This window comes from Mauremys mutica, unplaced genomic scaffold, assembly GCF_020497125.1.
Source record: "Mauremys mutica isolate MM-2020 ecotype Southern unplaced genomic scaffold, ASM2049712v1 Super-Scaffold_277, whole genome shotgun sequence".
NCBI classification, from domain to species: domain Eukaryota; kingdom Metazoa; phylum Chordata; order Testudines; family Geoemydidae; genus Mauremys; species Mauremys mutica.
Window position 1 is genome coordinate 506,451 of NW_025423355.1, and position 15,445 is coordinate 521,895.

The 15,445-nt window shown below is 71.8% G+C and overlaps 3 protein-coding genes across 3 annotated transcripts; 2 read left to right on the forward strand and 1 right to left on the reverse strand.

Moving 5' to 3' along the window:
* The first annotated feature begins 2,124 nt into the window (after window positions 1-2,124).
* Window positions 2,125-4,264, forward strand: TMEM88 (transmembrane protein 88). Its single transcript, XM_045001518.1, has 2 exons — window positions 2,125-2,415; window positions 3,886-4,264. Exons 1-2 carry the CDS (start codon window positions 2,125-2,127, stop codon window positions 4,156-4,158), a joined length of 564 nt encoding a protein of 187 aa, XP_044857453.1. The 3' UTR covers window positions 4,159-4,264.
* A 2,736-nt stretch (window positions 4,265-7,000) lies between these two features.
* On the reverse strand, window positions 7,001-10,435 carry NAA38 (N-alpha-acetyltransferase 38, NatC auxiliary subunit). The gene is made up of 3 exons (XM_045001473.1): window positions 10,275-10,435; window positions 7,873-8,056; window positions 7,001-7,230 (listed from the first exon to the last, which is right to left on the reverse strand). Exons 1-3 carry the CDS (start codon window positions 10,350-10,352, stop codon window positions 7,118-7,120), a joined length of 375 nt encoding a protein of 124 aa, XP_044857408.1. The 5' UTR covers window positions 10,353-10,435; the 3' UTR covers window positions 7,001-7,117.
* Window positions 10,436-10,544: 109 nt separating this feature from the next.
* LOC123361524 (cytochrome b5 domain-containing protein 1) lies at window positions 10,545-14,614 on the forward strand. The gene is made up of 5 exons (XM_045001472.1): window positions 10,545-10,728; window positions 11,629-11,705; window positions 12,570-12,788; window positions 13,310-13,540; window positions 14,441-14,614. The coding sequence occupies exons 1-4, from the start codon at window positions 10,602-10,604 to the stop codon at window positions 13,538-13,540; spliced, it is 654 nt and encodes a 217-aa protein (XP_044857407.1). The 5' UTR covers window positions 10,545-10,601; the 3' UTR covers window positions 14,441-14,614.
* Window positions 14,615-15,445: the final 831 nt, after the last annotated feature.

Here is a 15,445-nt window from a genome sequence, read left to right on the forward strand (position 1 = left end):
CCAGCCTGGCTAATCGCCATGGATGGACCCGTCCTCCATGCACTTCTCTAGGTCTTTTTTAACCCCTGTTATAGTCCTGGCCTTCACAACATCCTGTGGCAAGGAGTTCCCCAGGTTGACTGTGCGGTGCGTGAAGAAATACGGCCTTTGGTTTGTTTTCAACCTGCTGCCTGTTCATTTCATTGGGTGACCCCTGGTTCCTGTGTTATGAGAAGGAGTAAACAACACGTCCTTATCTACTTTCTCCACCCCAGTCATGATTTTATAGACCTCTAGCACATCCCGCCTTAGTCGTCTCTTTTCCAAGCTGAAAAGTCCCAGTCTTTAATCTCTCCTCATACGGAAGCCGTTCCAGACCCCGAATCATGTTTGTTGCCCTTTTCGGAACCTTTTCCAAAGTCCAATATCTCTTTTTTGAGACGGGACGACCACATCAGCTCGCAGTATTCAAGGTGTGGGCGTCCCATGGATTTATAGAGGCAATAGGATATTTTCCGTCCTATTATCTATCCCTTTCTTAATGCTTCCCAACGTCCTGTTTGATTTTTTGACACCGCAGCACATTGAGCGGATGTTTTCAGAGCACTATCCACAGTGACTCCAAGATCCCGCTCTTGAGTGGAAACAGCTCGGTGCCAGACTGAGCCTGAGCCTGCAGGGGTCAAGCGGCCTCCTGCATGGCTCCCTCCCCCTGCACACAACACTAATCAGAGAAAACAAAGTAACTTTATTTTTAGTTGGTATAGCAGGGCTGGCAGGGGCTGCGGGTCGGGAGTGAGGGGCACCGGCAGAGCTGGGGTGGGGGCAGGGCCGGGCTGGCAGGGGCTGCGGGTCGGGAGTGAGGGGCACCGGCAGAGCTGGGGTGGGGGCAGGGCCGGGCTGGCAGGGGCTGCGGGTCGGGAGTGAGGGGCACCGGCAGAGCTGGGGTGGGGGCAGGGCCGGGCTGGCAGGGGCTGCGGGTCGGGAGTGAGGGGCACCGGCAGAGCTGGGGTGGGGGCAGGGCCGGGCTGGCAGGGGCTGCGGGTCGGGAGTGAGGGGCACCGGCAGAGCTGGGGTGGGGGCAGGGCCGGGCTGGCAGGGGCTGCAGGTCGGGAGTGAGGGGCACCGGCAGGGCCAGGCTGGCAGGGGCTGCAGGTCAGGAGTGAGGGGCACCGGCAGGGCTGGGGGGGGGCAGGGGCTGCGGGTCGGGCGTGAGGGGCACCGGCAGGGCTGGGGGGGGCAGGGGCTGCGGGTCGGGAGTGAGGGGCACCGGCAGAGCTGGGGGGGGCAAGGCTGGGCTGGCAGGGGCTGCAGGTCGGGAGTGAGGGGCACCGGCAGGGCCGGGGGGGGGGGCAGAGCTGGGCTGGCAGGGGGCTGCGGGTCGGGAGTGAGGGGCACCGGCAGAGCTGGGGGGGCAGAGCTGGGCTGGCAGGGGGCTGCGGGTCGGGAGTGAGGGGCACCGGCAGGGTGGCGGGGGCAGAGCTGGGCTGGCAGGGGGCTGCAGGTCGGGAGTGAGGGGCACCAGCAGAGCCAGACTAGCAGGGGCTGCGGGTCGGGAGTGAGGGGCACCGGCAGGGCTGGGGGACGCAGGGGCTGCGGGTCGGGAGTGAGGGGCACCGGCGGGGCCGGGGGGGGGGCGGGGCTGCGGGTCGGGAGTGAGGGGCACCGGCAGGGCGGGGGGGGGCAGGGAGCTGCGGGTCGGGAGTGAGGGGCACCGGCAGGGCTGGGGGGGGCAGGGGCTGCGGGTCGGGAGTGAGGGGCACCGGCAGGGCTGGGGGGGGCAGGGGCTGCGGGTCGGGAGTGAGGGGCACCGGCAGGGCTGGGCTGGCAGGGGCTGCAGGTCGGGAGTGAGGGGCACCGGCAGGGCGGGGGGGGGAGGGGTGACAGGCAGCGGATCAATTCAAAGCATCCTTGGAATCTGAGCAGGAGAAATTCCTGCCCCCCCCCCCTTTGCGCATGGGGCGGGGGGGGAGGGGAATGAGCCAGGAAACCCCCCCCCCCGCTGCCCCTGGATCGGGGGGGGGCATGAAAGGAGGGTGGAGTCGGGGGGGCCGGGCCGGGCCGGGGGGAGGGGCCGGGCCGCCCGCGGGCGCTATAAAGGGCAGCGCGCAGCGGCCGCGCAGGGACCCCCCCCCCCCCCCGGCCATGTCCGGCTCCCCGGCGGCGGCCAGCGGGCGGGAGGAGCCCGGCGGGGCGCAGCGGGGCAGCCCGGTGCCGCCGCCCCCGTACGGCGCGGGGGGCCCGGAGCTGGCGCTGGGGCCGGAGCCGGAGCTGGAGCTGCGCGGGGCGCTGGACTGTCTGGCCTGCGCCGTCCTGCTGAGCGCGCACAACCTGCTGGCGGCGGCGCTTTGCGCGCTGCTCTGCGCCCTGGTCTGCGCGGCCGCGCTGCTGCCCGCGGGCACCGCGCTGGGGCTGGGCTTCCTCTGCCACTCCAAGGTGAGCCCCCCCCGGGCCCCCCCGTGACCCCCCGGCCCTCCTGAGCCCCCCCCGTGACCCCCTTCCCCCCAACCTCCCGGCGCCCCCCACAGCCCCCCCAGTGACTCCCACCCCCCCAACCCTCCTGAGTCCCCCTCTGTCCCCACAGCCCCTCGAGCTCCCCCCCCCCCGAGACTCCTGAGCCCCCCACAGCTCCCCTCTGGCCCCACAACCCCCCCCAGACCTTCCACAGCCCCTCAGAGCCCCCCTCTGCGTCCCCCTCACAACATCCCCAGAGCCCCCACCCCTCTTCCCCCCCCCCCACAACCCACCACAGAGCCACCCCTCTGACCCCCACCCCGAGCCCTCCAAGGTGAGACTCCCAGGGCCACCCACAGAACAGGGCGGGCAGGGGCTGCGGGTCGGGAGTGAGGGGCACCGGCAGGTCTGGGGGGGCAGGGGCTGCGGGTCGGGAGTGAGGGGCACCGGCAGGGCAGGGGGCGGCAGGGGCTGCGGGTCGGGAGTGAGGGGCACCGGCAGGGCTGGGGGGGGCAGGGGCTGCGGGTCGGGAGTGAGGGGCACCGGCAGGGCTGGGGGGGGCAGGGGCTGCGGGTCGGGAGTGAGGGGCACCGGCAGGTCTGGGGGGGCAGGGGCTGCGGGTCGGGAGTGAGGGGCACCGGCAGGGCTGGGGGGGGCAGGGGCTGCGGGTCGGGAGTGAGGGGCACCGGCAGGGCTGGGGGGAGGGGTGATATTGCTGCCCCTGGATTCCTGGGGGTGGGGGCTGGACCCCCCCCAGCCCCATGGAGCTGCTGGATGCTCTGGGTGGTCCCGGCAGGAATGTTAAATTCCCAGCAGCCCCAGGAATGGCGGCGGGGGGGGGGGGCGGTTGCACGGTTGAAACGCAGGGGTGGGCTGAGGGGGGGTTGAAAGAAGCAAGATTAACCCAGGAGTCCTGGCTCCCAGCCCCCACCCCGCCCCGAGCCAGGGAGAGAACCCAGGAGTCCTGCCGTTCCCCTCCCCCTCCCCGCCTGACAGCTGACGAAGTGCAGACCTGGGGGGTCTGGCTGGGGCCGATAACCCCGTGGGGCCGGGGCAGCCGGTCCTGGCGCAGCCAGCGCCTCCCGGTGCCGCCCCGGTGATCAGGCCTGACAAATGGGGGGCGGGGAGCTTAGCTGGCGGGTGTGTGTGTTTGCACGTTGGCCCCTGTCCCTGCACACGGCTTGCACACACGTGCGGGGGATCTGTAGTTGCGAGGCGTGCAAGCGCCTTTGCACGTGGGATGCCCGGAGGGGGTGGGTGAGTGGCCCCTGCCTGGTGGTGCAGGCCTCCGTGCCCACGCGTGTGCAAGCCATGGCTGGAGGAGGGCGCTGCTCTTTGCACGGTCGCGCGTGCACGTGCGGCGGCGTGGGCGCCCGGCGGCCCGCTCTGAGGGGTTCGCACGCCTGTCGCACGCACGCTGACCCTCCCCCCTTTCCCTCCCCCCCCCCGCAGTTCCTGCACGCCCGGGTGGCCCCGTGCGAGGCCCATCTTCACGACGCCGGTGCCACGGCCCTGCTGGTGCTCGGCTTCACCCTGCTGCTGCCGCTCCTGGTGCTCGGCCTGGCGGCCTTCGTGCGGCTGGCCCGGCGCCTCCAGCTCGGCTACTGCCTGCTGCCCTACAGCCTGGCCGTCTACCGGCACCTGCCCGCCGGCCGCTACCACCAGGCCGCCTGGTGCTGCCCCCGCGCCCGCCCGCCCCCCGCCGGGGACAAGGTCTGGGTGTGAGGGGGGGGCCCCCCCCCTTGGCGGCGACACCCCGAAGAGGCCGGGGGGCGGCAGGGGGAACGGCTCTTCGTGCGGGGGGAGCGACGCCGCCGGCTGCTTCGGGGGCGGGAGTGGGTTGGGGGGGGGGGCAGCGTTTGCGCCTGGGGTTTGGGGGGAGGGGCTGGATTGGGGGGGTGGGGGGGCTGCAGTTTAGGGGCAGGCGGGGTCTGAGCGGGATGGGGCAGGGAGCCCTGGGGGGCTGAGGGGGAGGGGCAGGCTAGGGGGGCTGGGGTGGGGCCGACATGTGGGGGGGTCATTTTATTATCAATAAAAATCCTTTTCTCTCCAGCAGGTTCAGTCCTTTATCTCCCCCCCCCCCCCAGCAATGTTTGGGCCTCACTCAGGGGAGGGGGGCACCCCCCACCCTCAGGTCCGGCCGTGGGGAAGGGCCGGGCTGGGGCGCTCCCCCCCCCCATGGGGGCAGGCAGCCTGGGGAACTCCCCTCCACAGGATATTCCCCAGGGGCCCAGCCCCCCGCCTGGCCGTTCTCTGACCCCCGCCTGCCCCTCTGCTCCGGGACGGGCCCGGCCCCACGGCAAAGGGCCGTTCAAGTTTCCCACGGTCGCAGGGAGCGGGCGGCAGGGCCCGGGCACCGGGGGCGGGGCGGGAATCACCCAGGGGGCAGGCACCCCACGGAGGCGCAGCCCGGCCCCCTCCTGCCGCTCCCACGCTGGGGGGCAGGCCCGAGCCTGGGGAACCTGCCAGCAGAGGGGACAAGGGACTGGGGGGAGATGGGACCGGGGGGTGGGGGAGGGAAGTGATGGGTGCCCAAAGCAACAGAAAATCAGTGACAGAGCCGGGGAGAGAACCCAGGAGTCCTGGCTCCCGGCCCCCCCTGCTCTAACCCACCAGCTCCCACTCCCCTCCCAGAGCTGGGGAGAGAACCCAGGAGTCCTGGCTCCCAGCCCCCCCTGCTCTAACCCACCAGCTCCCACTCCCACCCCAGAGCTGGGGAGAGAACCCAGGAGTCCTGGCTCCCAGCCCCCCCTGCTCTAACCACCAGCCCCCACTGCCCTCCCAGAGCCGGGGAGAGAACCCAGGAGTCCTGGCTCCCAGCGCCCCCTGCTCTAACCACCAGCCCCCACTCCCCTCCCAGAGCCGGGGAGAGAACCCAGGAGTCCTGGCTCCCGGCCCCCGCTGCTCTAACCCACCAGCCCCCACTCCCCTCCCAGAGCCGGGGAGAGAACCCAGGAGTCCTGGGTCCCGGCCCCCCCTGCTCTAACCCACCAGCCCCCACTCCCCTCCCAGAGCCGGGGAGAGAACCCAGGAGTCCTGGCTCCCAGCCCCCCCTGCTCTGACCCAGCAGCCCGCACGCCCCTCCCAGTGCCGGGGAGAGAACCCAGGAGTCCTGGCTCCCAGCCCCACCTGCTCTAACCCACCAGCCCCCGCTCCCCTCCCAGAGCCGGGGAGAGAACCCAGGAGTCCTGGCTCCCAGCCCCCCCTGCTCTAACCACCAGCCCCCACTCCCCTCCCAGAGCCGGGGAGAGAACCCAGGAGTCCTGGCTCCCAGCCCCCCCTGCTCTAACCCACCAGCCCCCACTCCGCTCCCAGAGCCGGGGAGAACCCAGGCGTCCGGGCTCCCCGCCCCCGCTCGGCAGGTTTCCCAGCAGGCCGGCGGGCGGGTGGGGGGAGGCCGGGCGCTGGCGTCAGGGCCGGAACACGGGAAGCAGCCGGGGATAAGATAAGCGGCTCCCCCGGGGGGGGCGCGTCCCGCGGCAGGGGAAGGGCAGGGCCGGGGCCCACAGTGGCCCATTGTTCGGCGCCGATGGGAACAGCAGGTGCTGGGCTGGGGGCCAGGCCCGGCCCGAGGCCACGGAGCCGGCAGCGGGGTCCCCCCAACCCCTGACGGCAGGGGCAGCAATGGCCAGCAAGGGGTTAACACTGCTATGGGGGGAGGGGGAGCAGGGGAAACAAATCAGGAGGGGCTGCGGGTCGGGAGTGAGGGGCACCGGCAGGGCTGGGGGGGGCTGCGGGTCGGGAGTGAGGGGCACCGGCAGGGCTGGGGGCGCAGGGGCTGCGGGTCGGGAGTGAGGGGCACCGGCCGGGCTGGGGGGGCAGGGGCGGTGGGTCGGGAGAGCGGGGCACCGGCAGGGCTGGGGGGGGAAGGGGCGGCGGGTCGGGAGTGAGGGGCACCGGCAGGGCTGGGGGGGGAAGGGGCGGTGGGTCGGGAGTGAGGGGCACCGGCAGGGCTGGGGGGGGAAGGGGCTGCGGGTCGGGAGTGAGGGGCACCGGCAGGGCTGGGGGGGGAAGGGGCGGAGGGTCGGGAGTGAGGGGCACCGGCAGGGCTGGGGGGGGAAGGTGCTGCGGGTCGGGAGTGAGGGGCACCGGCAGGGCTGGGGGGGGCAGGGGCTGCGGGTCGGGAGTGAGGGGCACCGGCAGGGCGGGGGGGGGCAGGGGCTGCGGGTCGGGAGTGAGGGGCACCGGCAGGGCTGGGGGGACGCAGGGGCTGCGGGTCGGGAGTGAGGGGCACCGGCAGGGCTGGGGGGGGGCAGGGGGCTGCGGGTCAGGAGTGAGGGGCACCGGCAGGGCTGGGGGGGGAAGGGGCGGTGGGTCGGGAGTGAGGGGCACCGGCAGGGCTGGGGGGACGCAGGGGCTGCGGGTCGGGAGTGAGGGGCACCGGCAGGGCTGGGGGGACGCAGGGGCTGCGGGTCGGGAGTGAGGGGCACCGGCAGGGCAGGGGCTGCGGGTCGGGAGTGAGGGGCACCGGCAGGGCAGGGGCGGCGTGTCGGGAGGGAAGGAACCGGCTCGTTTCTGGCCGGGACGCCGAGACCCGCGTGGCACAAACGAGGTCGCCGGCGGCTGCTCTGGTTCCCCAAGAGTTTAATGCGCAGAGCGGGGCCCGGCCGCGCCCCCCGGGCAGGGCCTCGGGCGCGGGGGGGGACGGACGCGGGGGGGGGCAGGTCTCTCCGCCGGGCGCCTCTCACAGGTACTGGGGGCTGCCCAGGTTCTCCAGCTCCACCTCGATGGAGACGATGTGGTGCCCGGGCACCATGGCCAGGCCCAGCACGCGCGGCTCGCTGGCCGCGAAGGAGTCTGGGGACGAGACGGGGGGTCAGACAGGGGCTCCCTGTGCCGGCCGCCACTGCCCCAGCCCCCCTGCTCCAACCGCCAGCCCCCACTCCCCTCCCGGAGCCGGGGAGAGAACCCAGGAGTCCTGGCTCCCAGCCCCCCCTGCTCTAACCCACCAGCCCCCACTCCCCTCCCAGAGCCGGGAGAGAACCCAGGAGTCCTGGCTCCCAGCCCCCCCTGCTCTAACCCACCAGCCCCCACTCCCCTCCCAGAGCCGGGGAGAGAACCCAGGAGTCCTGGCTCCCAGCCCCCCCTGCTCTAACCCACCAGCCCCCACTCCCCTCCCAGAGCCGGGAGAGAACCCAGGAGTCCTGGCTCCCAGCTCCCCCTGCTCTAACCCACCAGCCCCCACTCTCCTCCCAGAGCCGGGGAGAGAACCCAGGAGTCCTGGCTCCCAGTCCCTCCTGCTCTAACCCCCGAGCCCCCACTCTCCTCCCAGAGCCGGGGAGAGAACCCAGGAGTCCGGGCTCCCAGCTCCCAGCCCCCAGCCCCCGCACGGGGGACCCAGGCCTCCCGGCTCCCAGCCCCCAGCCTCAGCGCGGGGGACCCAGGCGTCCTGGCTCCCAGCCCCCCGCCCCGCGCGGGGGACCCCGGCGTCCGGCGCACCGCTGGCTTTGAGGTACTCCTGCGCGGAGCCCAGGATGACGTTGCAGTCGCGGTCGGTGCAGAGGAAGCAGCCGACGAGCGTCCGTCCGTCCGTCATGCGGATCCGCATGTTCCGGTTGAGCAGCGTCTCCAGCTTGCGGCGGGCGCGGGCGTAGGGCGAGTCGGGCGCCTCCCCGTCCGAGTCCTGCGGGGAGAGGGGAGCTGAGCGCCGCCGGCCCCGGGGACCCCCGCGCCCCCCAGCCGGCCCCTCCGCCCTCCCCCGGCCCCCCAGCCCCGAGTGACCCCCAGCCCCAAGTGACCTCCCGGCGCCCCGATCCTGCCCCGCGCCCCCCAGCCCCCGCCGACCTCCCGGCGCCCCGATCCTGCCCCGCGCCCCCAGCGCCCCTACCCTGCCCCGCGCCCCCAGCCCCCGCCGACCTCCCGGCGCCCGGACCCTGCCCCGCGCCCCCCAGCCCCCGCCGACCTCCCGGCGCCCCCACCCTGCCCCGCGCCCCCTGACCCCGCCGACCTCCCGGCGCCCCGACCCTGCCCCGCGCCCCCAGCCCCCGCCCACCTCCCGGCGCCCCCACCCTGCCCCGCGCCCCCAGCCCCCGCCGACCTCCCGGCGCCCCGACCCTGCCCCGCGCCCCCAGCCCCCGCCGACCTCCCGGCGCCCCGACCCTGCCCCGCGCCCCCCAGCCCCCGCCGACCTCCCGGCGCCCCGGCCCTGCCCCGCGCCCCCAGCCCCCGCCGACCTCCCGGCGCCCCGGCCCTGCCCCGCGCCCCCCCAGCCCCCGCCGACCTCCCGGCGCCCCGACCCTGCCCCGCGCCCCCAGCCCCCGCCGACCTGCCGGCGCCCCGGCCCTGCCCCGCGCCCCCCAGCCCCCGCCGACCTCCCGGCGCCCCGACCCTGCCCCGCGCCCCCACCCCCCGCCGACCTCCCGGCGCCCCGGCCCTGCCCCGTGCCCCCCAGCCCCCGCCGACCTCCCGGCGCCCCCACCCTGCCCCGCGCCCCCCAGCCCCCGCCGACCTCCCGGCGCCCCGACCCTGCCCCGCGCCCCCGCCGACCTCCCGGCGCCCCGACCCTGCTCCGCGCCCCCAGCCCCCGCCGACCTCCCGGCGCCCCCACCCTGCCCCGCGCCCCCCAGCCCCCGCCGACCTCCCGGCGCCCCGACCCTGCCCCGCGCCCCCAGCCCCCGCCGACCTCCCGGCGCCCCGGCCCGGCCCCGTGCCCCCCAGCCCCCGCCGACCTCCCGGCGCCCCCACCCTGCCCCGCGCCCCCCAGCCCCCGCCGACCTCCCGGTGCCCGGACCCTGCCCCGCGCCCCCAGCCCCCGCCGACCTCCCGGCGCCCCGACCCTGCCCCGCGCCCCACAGGCCAGGGACCTAGTAACCTGCAGCCCCAGAGTCCGACTGACCCCCATGAACCAGCCCCCAACCTCGCCCCGCCTGGCCCCATCCCCACCGCCATCATGCGTAGCCCCGCCCCCTGTGCTCTCCCGGCCCCGCCCCTCACCCAAGCCCCGGCCCCGCCCCTCACCCAGCCCCGCCCCCGCTGCCCTCCCGGCTCCGCCCCCTCACCCAGCCCCGCCCCCTCATGCAGCCCCGCCCCTCACCCAGCCCCGCCCCTTCTGCCCTCCCGGCCCCGCCCCTCGCCCAGCCCAGCCCCCTCTGCCCTCCCGGCCCCGCCCCTCACCCAAGCCCCGCCCCCGCTGCCCGCCCGGCCCCGCCCCTCACCCAGCCCCGCCCCCGCCGCCCTCCCGGCCCCGCCCCCTCACCCAGCCCCGCCCCCGCTGCCCTCCCGGCCCAGCCCCCTCACCCAGCCCCGCCCCCGCTGGCCGCCCGGATCCGCCCCTCACCCAGCCCCGCCCCTCACCCAGCCCCGCCCCCGCTGCCCTCCCGGCTCCGCCCCCGCCCCCAGCCCCGCCCCCTCATGCAGCCCCGCCCCTCACCCCGCCCCGCCCCTTCTGCCCTCCCGGCCCCGCCCCTCACCCAAGCCCCGCCCCCGCTGCCCGCCCGGCCCCGCCCCTCACCCAGCCCCGCCCCTTCTGCCCTCCCGGCCCCGCCCCTCACCCAGCCCCGCCCCCGCTGCCCGCCCGGCCCCGCCCCTCGCCCAGCCCCGCCCCCGCCGCCCTCCCGGCCCCGCCCCCTCACCCAGCCCCGCCCCCGCTGGCCGCCCGGATCCGCCCCCTCACCCAGCCCGCCCCTCATCCAGCCCCGCCCCCTCCGCCCTCCCGGCCCCGCCCCTCGCCCAGCCCCGCCCCCTCTGCCCTCCCGGCCCCGCCCCTCACCCAAGCCCCGCCCCCGCCGCCCTCCCCCCCCCGCCCCCTCACCCGGCCCCGCCCCCGCTGCCCTCACCCAGCCCCGCCCCCGCTGCCCTCACCCAGCCCCGCCCCCGCTGGCCGCCCGGCCCCGCCCCCTCACCGCGGGGCTCCCCCCGCCCCCGCGCGGGCCGCAGCTCCCGTTCTCCTCGCGCTGCCCGGCCGCCGCCGCCGCCGCCATCCCGCCCCGCCACCGGCAACTCTCGCGAGAGCGCAGCCCCGGACCGGCGGCCCTCGCGCGCCTCGGCGGGGGGGGGAGAAGTGGGGGGCGGAGCTACCCGGCAGGCCCCGCGCGCCCCCGTGTCACGTGGCCCGGGCGCGCGCGGGGCTGGGTGAGGGAGGGTTCCGGGGTCCCGGCAGGCCCCGCGCGGGAGGCCCCGGCGGTTGCCATGGCGACGGCGGGCGGCGGCGGGGCGGCGCGCGCGGCGGGATGGAGCAGTTCCCGCCCCGCTACTTCACCCCGCGGGAGGTGTCTGCGCACGCGCGGCCCGGGGACCTCTGGGTCTCCTACCTGGGCCGCGTGTGTGACCTGAGCCCGCTGGTCCGGCGGCACAAGGGTCTGTACCCAGCATGCCCCGCGGCGCCCCCCCAATGACCCCCCCCCCAGCGCCCCCCGAAATCCTTCCCCCCGCAATGCCCCATGCGACCCCCCCCAGCACCCCCCACGACGCCACGTGGTGCCCCCCTGAGCATCCCCCACAATGCACTGCAGAGCCCCCCCAGCACCCCCCCAATGCCCCATGGCGCCCCCCCTCGCTAGCCCGCCACAGTGCAGCACGGCACCCCCCGAGCCGCCCCCCCCCCCGCACAGTGCACTGTGGTGCCACCCCCCCAGCAGCCCCACAATGCACCGCGGCATCCCTGAGCATCCCCCACAATGCACTGCGGTGCCACAACCCCCGACACCCCCACAATGCACTGCGGTGCCACAACCCCCGACACCCCCACAATACACTGCAGCTTCCTCCTGGACTCCCCCCACAGTGCCCGTACCCCCCCTCACGTTGCACTATGGCACTTCCCATAGACCCCCCCAATTCACTGGGGCACCCCCCATAGAGTCCCCCCCCACACACACACAATGCTCACTCCACCCTTTAGAGAGTCTCCCCAGCCCCAAAATGCACCTGGCACTCCTCCCTACAGTGCGCTACAGCCCCCCCCACCCCCCCCCATCGGGAGCCCCACAGACCCTCCTAGCCCCAGAGCCGGACCTGAACCTACCGGCCCCATAGCACAAGGGTAACGGGAATCCTTCCGTTCACTGGAGGCCCCCGCACCCACTGCACCCCACACACACTCGGTGGGCCAGGACCCTCCCCACCCCGCACTCCTCCTTATTCCCCTCCACTGCACCCCCGCCCACGGGAACCTGGCCCCACTGGCCTGGGGGCGCACGGATGCCTGTCCCCCACCCCGCCATGTCGCCGGCTGACCCCAGGCTCTGTCTCCCCCAGGGGACGTCTTGCTGAGGCCCATCTTGGAAGCGGCGGGAAAGGACATTAGCCACTGGTTCAACCCCAAGACCAGAGACGTGAGAACTGGCGGAGCCGGGGGGGGGCGGGGGGTCGTTACACAGGGCTGCTGCTTGCCCGGGTCCCCAAACTCCACCCCTGCAGTTTGAAATGGGCCGCAGGGTTCTCCTTCACTTCCTGTCCCAAACCGTGGTGAAGCGGTTAAACAGCTGCTGGGCCCTGCCCCAGAGGTGCCTCTCTGACCTGCCGATGGGGTCCTGATCCACAGCCGTTGGGGCTTCAGGGTCTGATGCCTCTGTCCCCTGCCCCCATGAACCCCGCACTCATGTTCCTGTTTGCGGCTCTGCTTGAGGGAGTGGGAGGCTGGGATCCGTCATCCGCTGTGGGTGCGGACTGGGAGCAGCTGGTCTGGTGGGATCCTGGGGCTGCCCCCTTCGCCCAGGCCGTGAGCCGATGTTCAGGGTTGTTCCGCTCGGCTGCTGCGAGTCAGGGATTTCGGTAGCGCAGGCAAAGACCATAGTGCAGTCCTGTTTTCTGGCATCAAACCGCAGGCAGTTCCCTTGCTCAGAAATCCCCAAGCCTGCCTCTCCAGCCAGTCCTGTGCCCCAAAGAGCTGTGCCTCATTACTGACTCCCTCAGCACGGCTCCCCTAGCTTTCTCCCTCACCCCTGCACAGGCACAACTGCAACCAGTCCATATCCCGGTCGCAGGGAAACCTTTTGGCGCTCAGGCCTTGGGCGGTGGCTTCCTAGTCAGCTCTTACTATGCAAAGGGGGGTATTTAATTGCTCCGTCCATTTACGGCTTTAAGCAAGTCCGCGATTCCTGTCTGCCTGTAACACATTGATTGACCTAGGAGGCAGTGGCCGGGGGTGCAGCCGGATTCCCCCCTTAAGCCTGATCCTGGAGCCGCCTGCCTTTCAGATCCAGACCCACGTGGACCCGCTGACGGGCTGCGTCAAGTACTACACCCCCCAGGGCCGCTTCATCCACATCCCGCCCCAGCTGCCCCGCTCCGACTGGGCCAACGACTTCGGGCTGCCCTGGTGGAAGGACAGCAAGTATGAGGTGGGGATCCTGGCTTCCAAGACCCGGCGCGTCCGCATCATCAACACCCTGACCTTGCAGGAGCATGTGTTGGAGGTGAGCCGGGCCTCACGCCGAGGGGGCAGGGGGCTTGAGCAACTGCCATCCCCACGCACCATTCGGGGGGCCCTGAGTTACCAGGACATTGGGGGCAGGGACGCTAAGTGGGGTCTCCAATTTAGAGGCCGCTCCTGTCCTGAAGTACGCATGATGAGGCAGCGAGTGCTGGCCCTTTAAGGCCGGCCGTGACCCCGTTTCCTCCAAATGCAGGGGGATTCTGGGAGTTGTAGTCCGTGAGGCAGAGGGCTTGGTAGCAAGGCATGCTGGGAAGGAGGGATATAAGAAGCAGGCTAGGGTGGGACACGGGAGTTGGTGGTCTGAGCCAGCAGCCGCTTTATGCAAGGCTGGTTCTGCTGGGTTTGGGAGGCCGTGAACCCCCCTGCGAGCAGCAGGGGGCAGCGGTGCTTTCGTTTACCTGGGGGACGAGGGTGGAGGTTTGGGGGAAGAAATATTTGCTCCAGCAGGCGACAGTCCCCCAAGCCCTGGTACGTCCCTAACGCCACCTCCCCCCCCCGCAGGTGTGCGCGGAGGAGTCCATGTGGGAAATCCTGCGGCGCTACCTCCCCCACAACGCCCACGCCGCCAGCTACACCTGGAAGTACAATGGCGTCAACCTGGACATGGACAAGACGCTGGAGCAGAACAAGATCCCGGACGAGGACGCGGAGTTCTACCGGCTCAACTTGGACGCCGACCTGTACACGCCGGGCATCTTGCTGTACTTCAACGACGACCTCACCGAGTTCTAGGTAACGGGGGCGGGGCCACCCGGGAACAGGGCCGCTCCCAAGTCTAACTCCTGGATTCTCCATCTGCTGGACTTGAACCCGGAACCTCGGCACGGGAGACGCTTGCGGTTCTCGAAGCTGAGCTAAAGAAAACCCGGTTCCCTGAGCTCCAAGGCCGCAGCACACGCTCCCTACACCCGGCTTCATCCTGTCCTGCCCCCTTTATGCCACCCCCGGCATTGCCAACTCTCACGCAAAGCACAAGCCAAACTGGATTGGACCATGGGCCCATCAAGCCTGGTAGCCCGTCTGTGGCAGTGGCCACTTGCTTCAGATAAGGTGCGAGACGCCCCCTAGTGGACATTTGTGGCATAGCCTGCCCAGGGGAGACGTTCCCCTTAGTTTGGGGCAGTGGTCCCCAACATTTTTGTCTGGCGGGCGCCAGACGAAGGACCGTGGCGGCGGTGGAGCGTCCGCCGAAACGCCACCGAAATTCGGCGGCGTTTCGGCGGCGACGCCTCTCGGTGACGTCACTTGTCAGCGGCGAGCGGCGTCATCGAGAGGCGTCGCCACCGAAATGCCGCAGAAATTCGGCGGCATTTTGGCGGGTGCTCCACCGCCGGCCAGGACCCGGGCGCATTTAGATGCCCTCCGTGGGTGCCATGGCGCCCGCGGGCACCACGTTGGGGACCCCTGGTTTAGGGTTTATAAGCCCATCCCAAGCTCATTTGGTAATTCAGGATGTGCTCGTTTATCCACATTGACTCTTTTGCTGAATCTGCTCTAAGCTCGGTATCTTGTGGCAGAGAGTCCCCCAGGACAGTTTCATCCTCTACGCAGGTATTTCCTTTGGTTGCTCTTAACAACCTCTCGACTGTCCTTGCGTGAGGCGTCATGGTCTCCGTGTTCTTTCTCTCCTAGGCGCCGGGCTGTGTAGTGCCACGCTCTTCCATGGATCGGCCCCCGTTCAGGAGCTGAAACGGTTGCTCCCATTCCACGTCGGACGCAGGGTTCCTGTTTGCGGTGCTGGTACCGGGGGGCTGTTTGGTACCAACTTATCATGTTCAGAACGGAAATAAAATCTTCGTTACGATACTGACGTTATGATCGTTTCTTGTGGGACGGGGTGTTAGGAATTGTCACCCTACATCAGGACCCATCAATAACCCACCCCTTCCCTGCCACCTTAAATCAGACCCGTGGGACCATCTAGCCCAGTATCCCGGCCCCTCTCTGGTGCCCCGGGTGAGATGTGTGAGCCCATGGATTTGTTTAGTGGCCTGACCTATGGATCCTGGATGCGTGCTGGGATCCCAGGGCCCTACACTCTTCCACTGGCCTCGCCCACTGTGCCAGGTAATGAGCTGCTCTGGCCGCTAGATGGCAGCAGCTGAGCATCCATCTGCCAGCCCTGAGCTGCCTTGCCAGAGACCCCCAGCCCCCTCGGCTGCAGCTGTCACAGTTGACAGCTGGGGCTGGATCTGACAGCTGCGGGGTGCGGACTTCATAGCTTCTGATGGCCAAGCTCCACGCATACCTTCTTGGTATCCCTTGTCTCCCACCCCCCAATTTCAGGGACCCGCTGCAACTCCCCCAGTCCTTCCTCTGCCAGAGGCTCTGTCTGCCCCCCATTTCTCCCTCCCCCGCTGCTGGGGGCTCAGTGGGCCCCATTTCCCCTCCCCCCCCCGCACCACACACCCCGGGGTCCCCGTGCTCCCCTCAGCTTTGGGGTGGGATCCTGTAATCCAGCTGCTCTCAGAGGGGCTCTCCGGGTTATGCCCTGCCAGTCTCCAGCCGTATTCCTTCGCCCCGGGGGGGCGGTAACCATACACAGTGACGCAGAAGCCGGCTCTCCAGAGCAAAGCGCCGTTAATTTTGCCCCAAGGTACACGCTGCTCAGAGAAGCAGATTTAAAATAACCGAGAC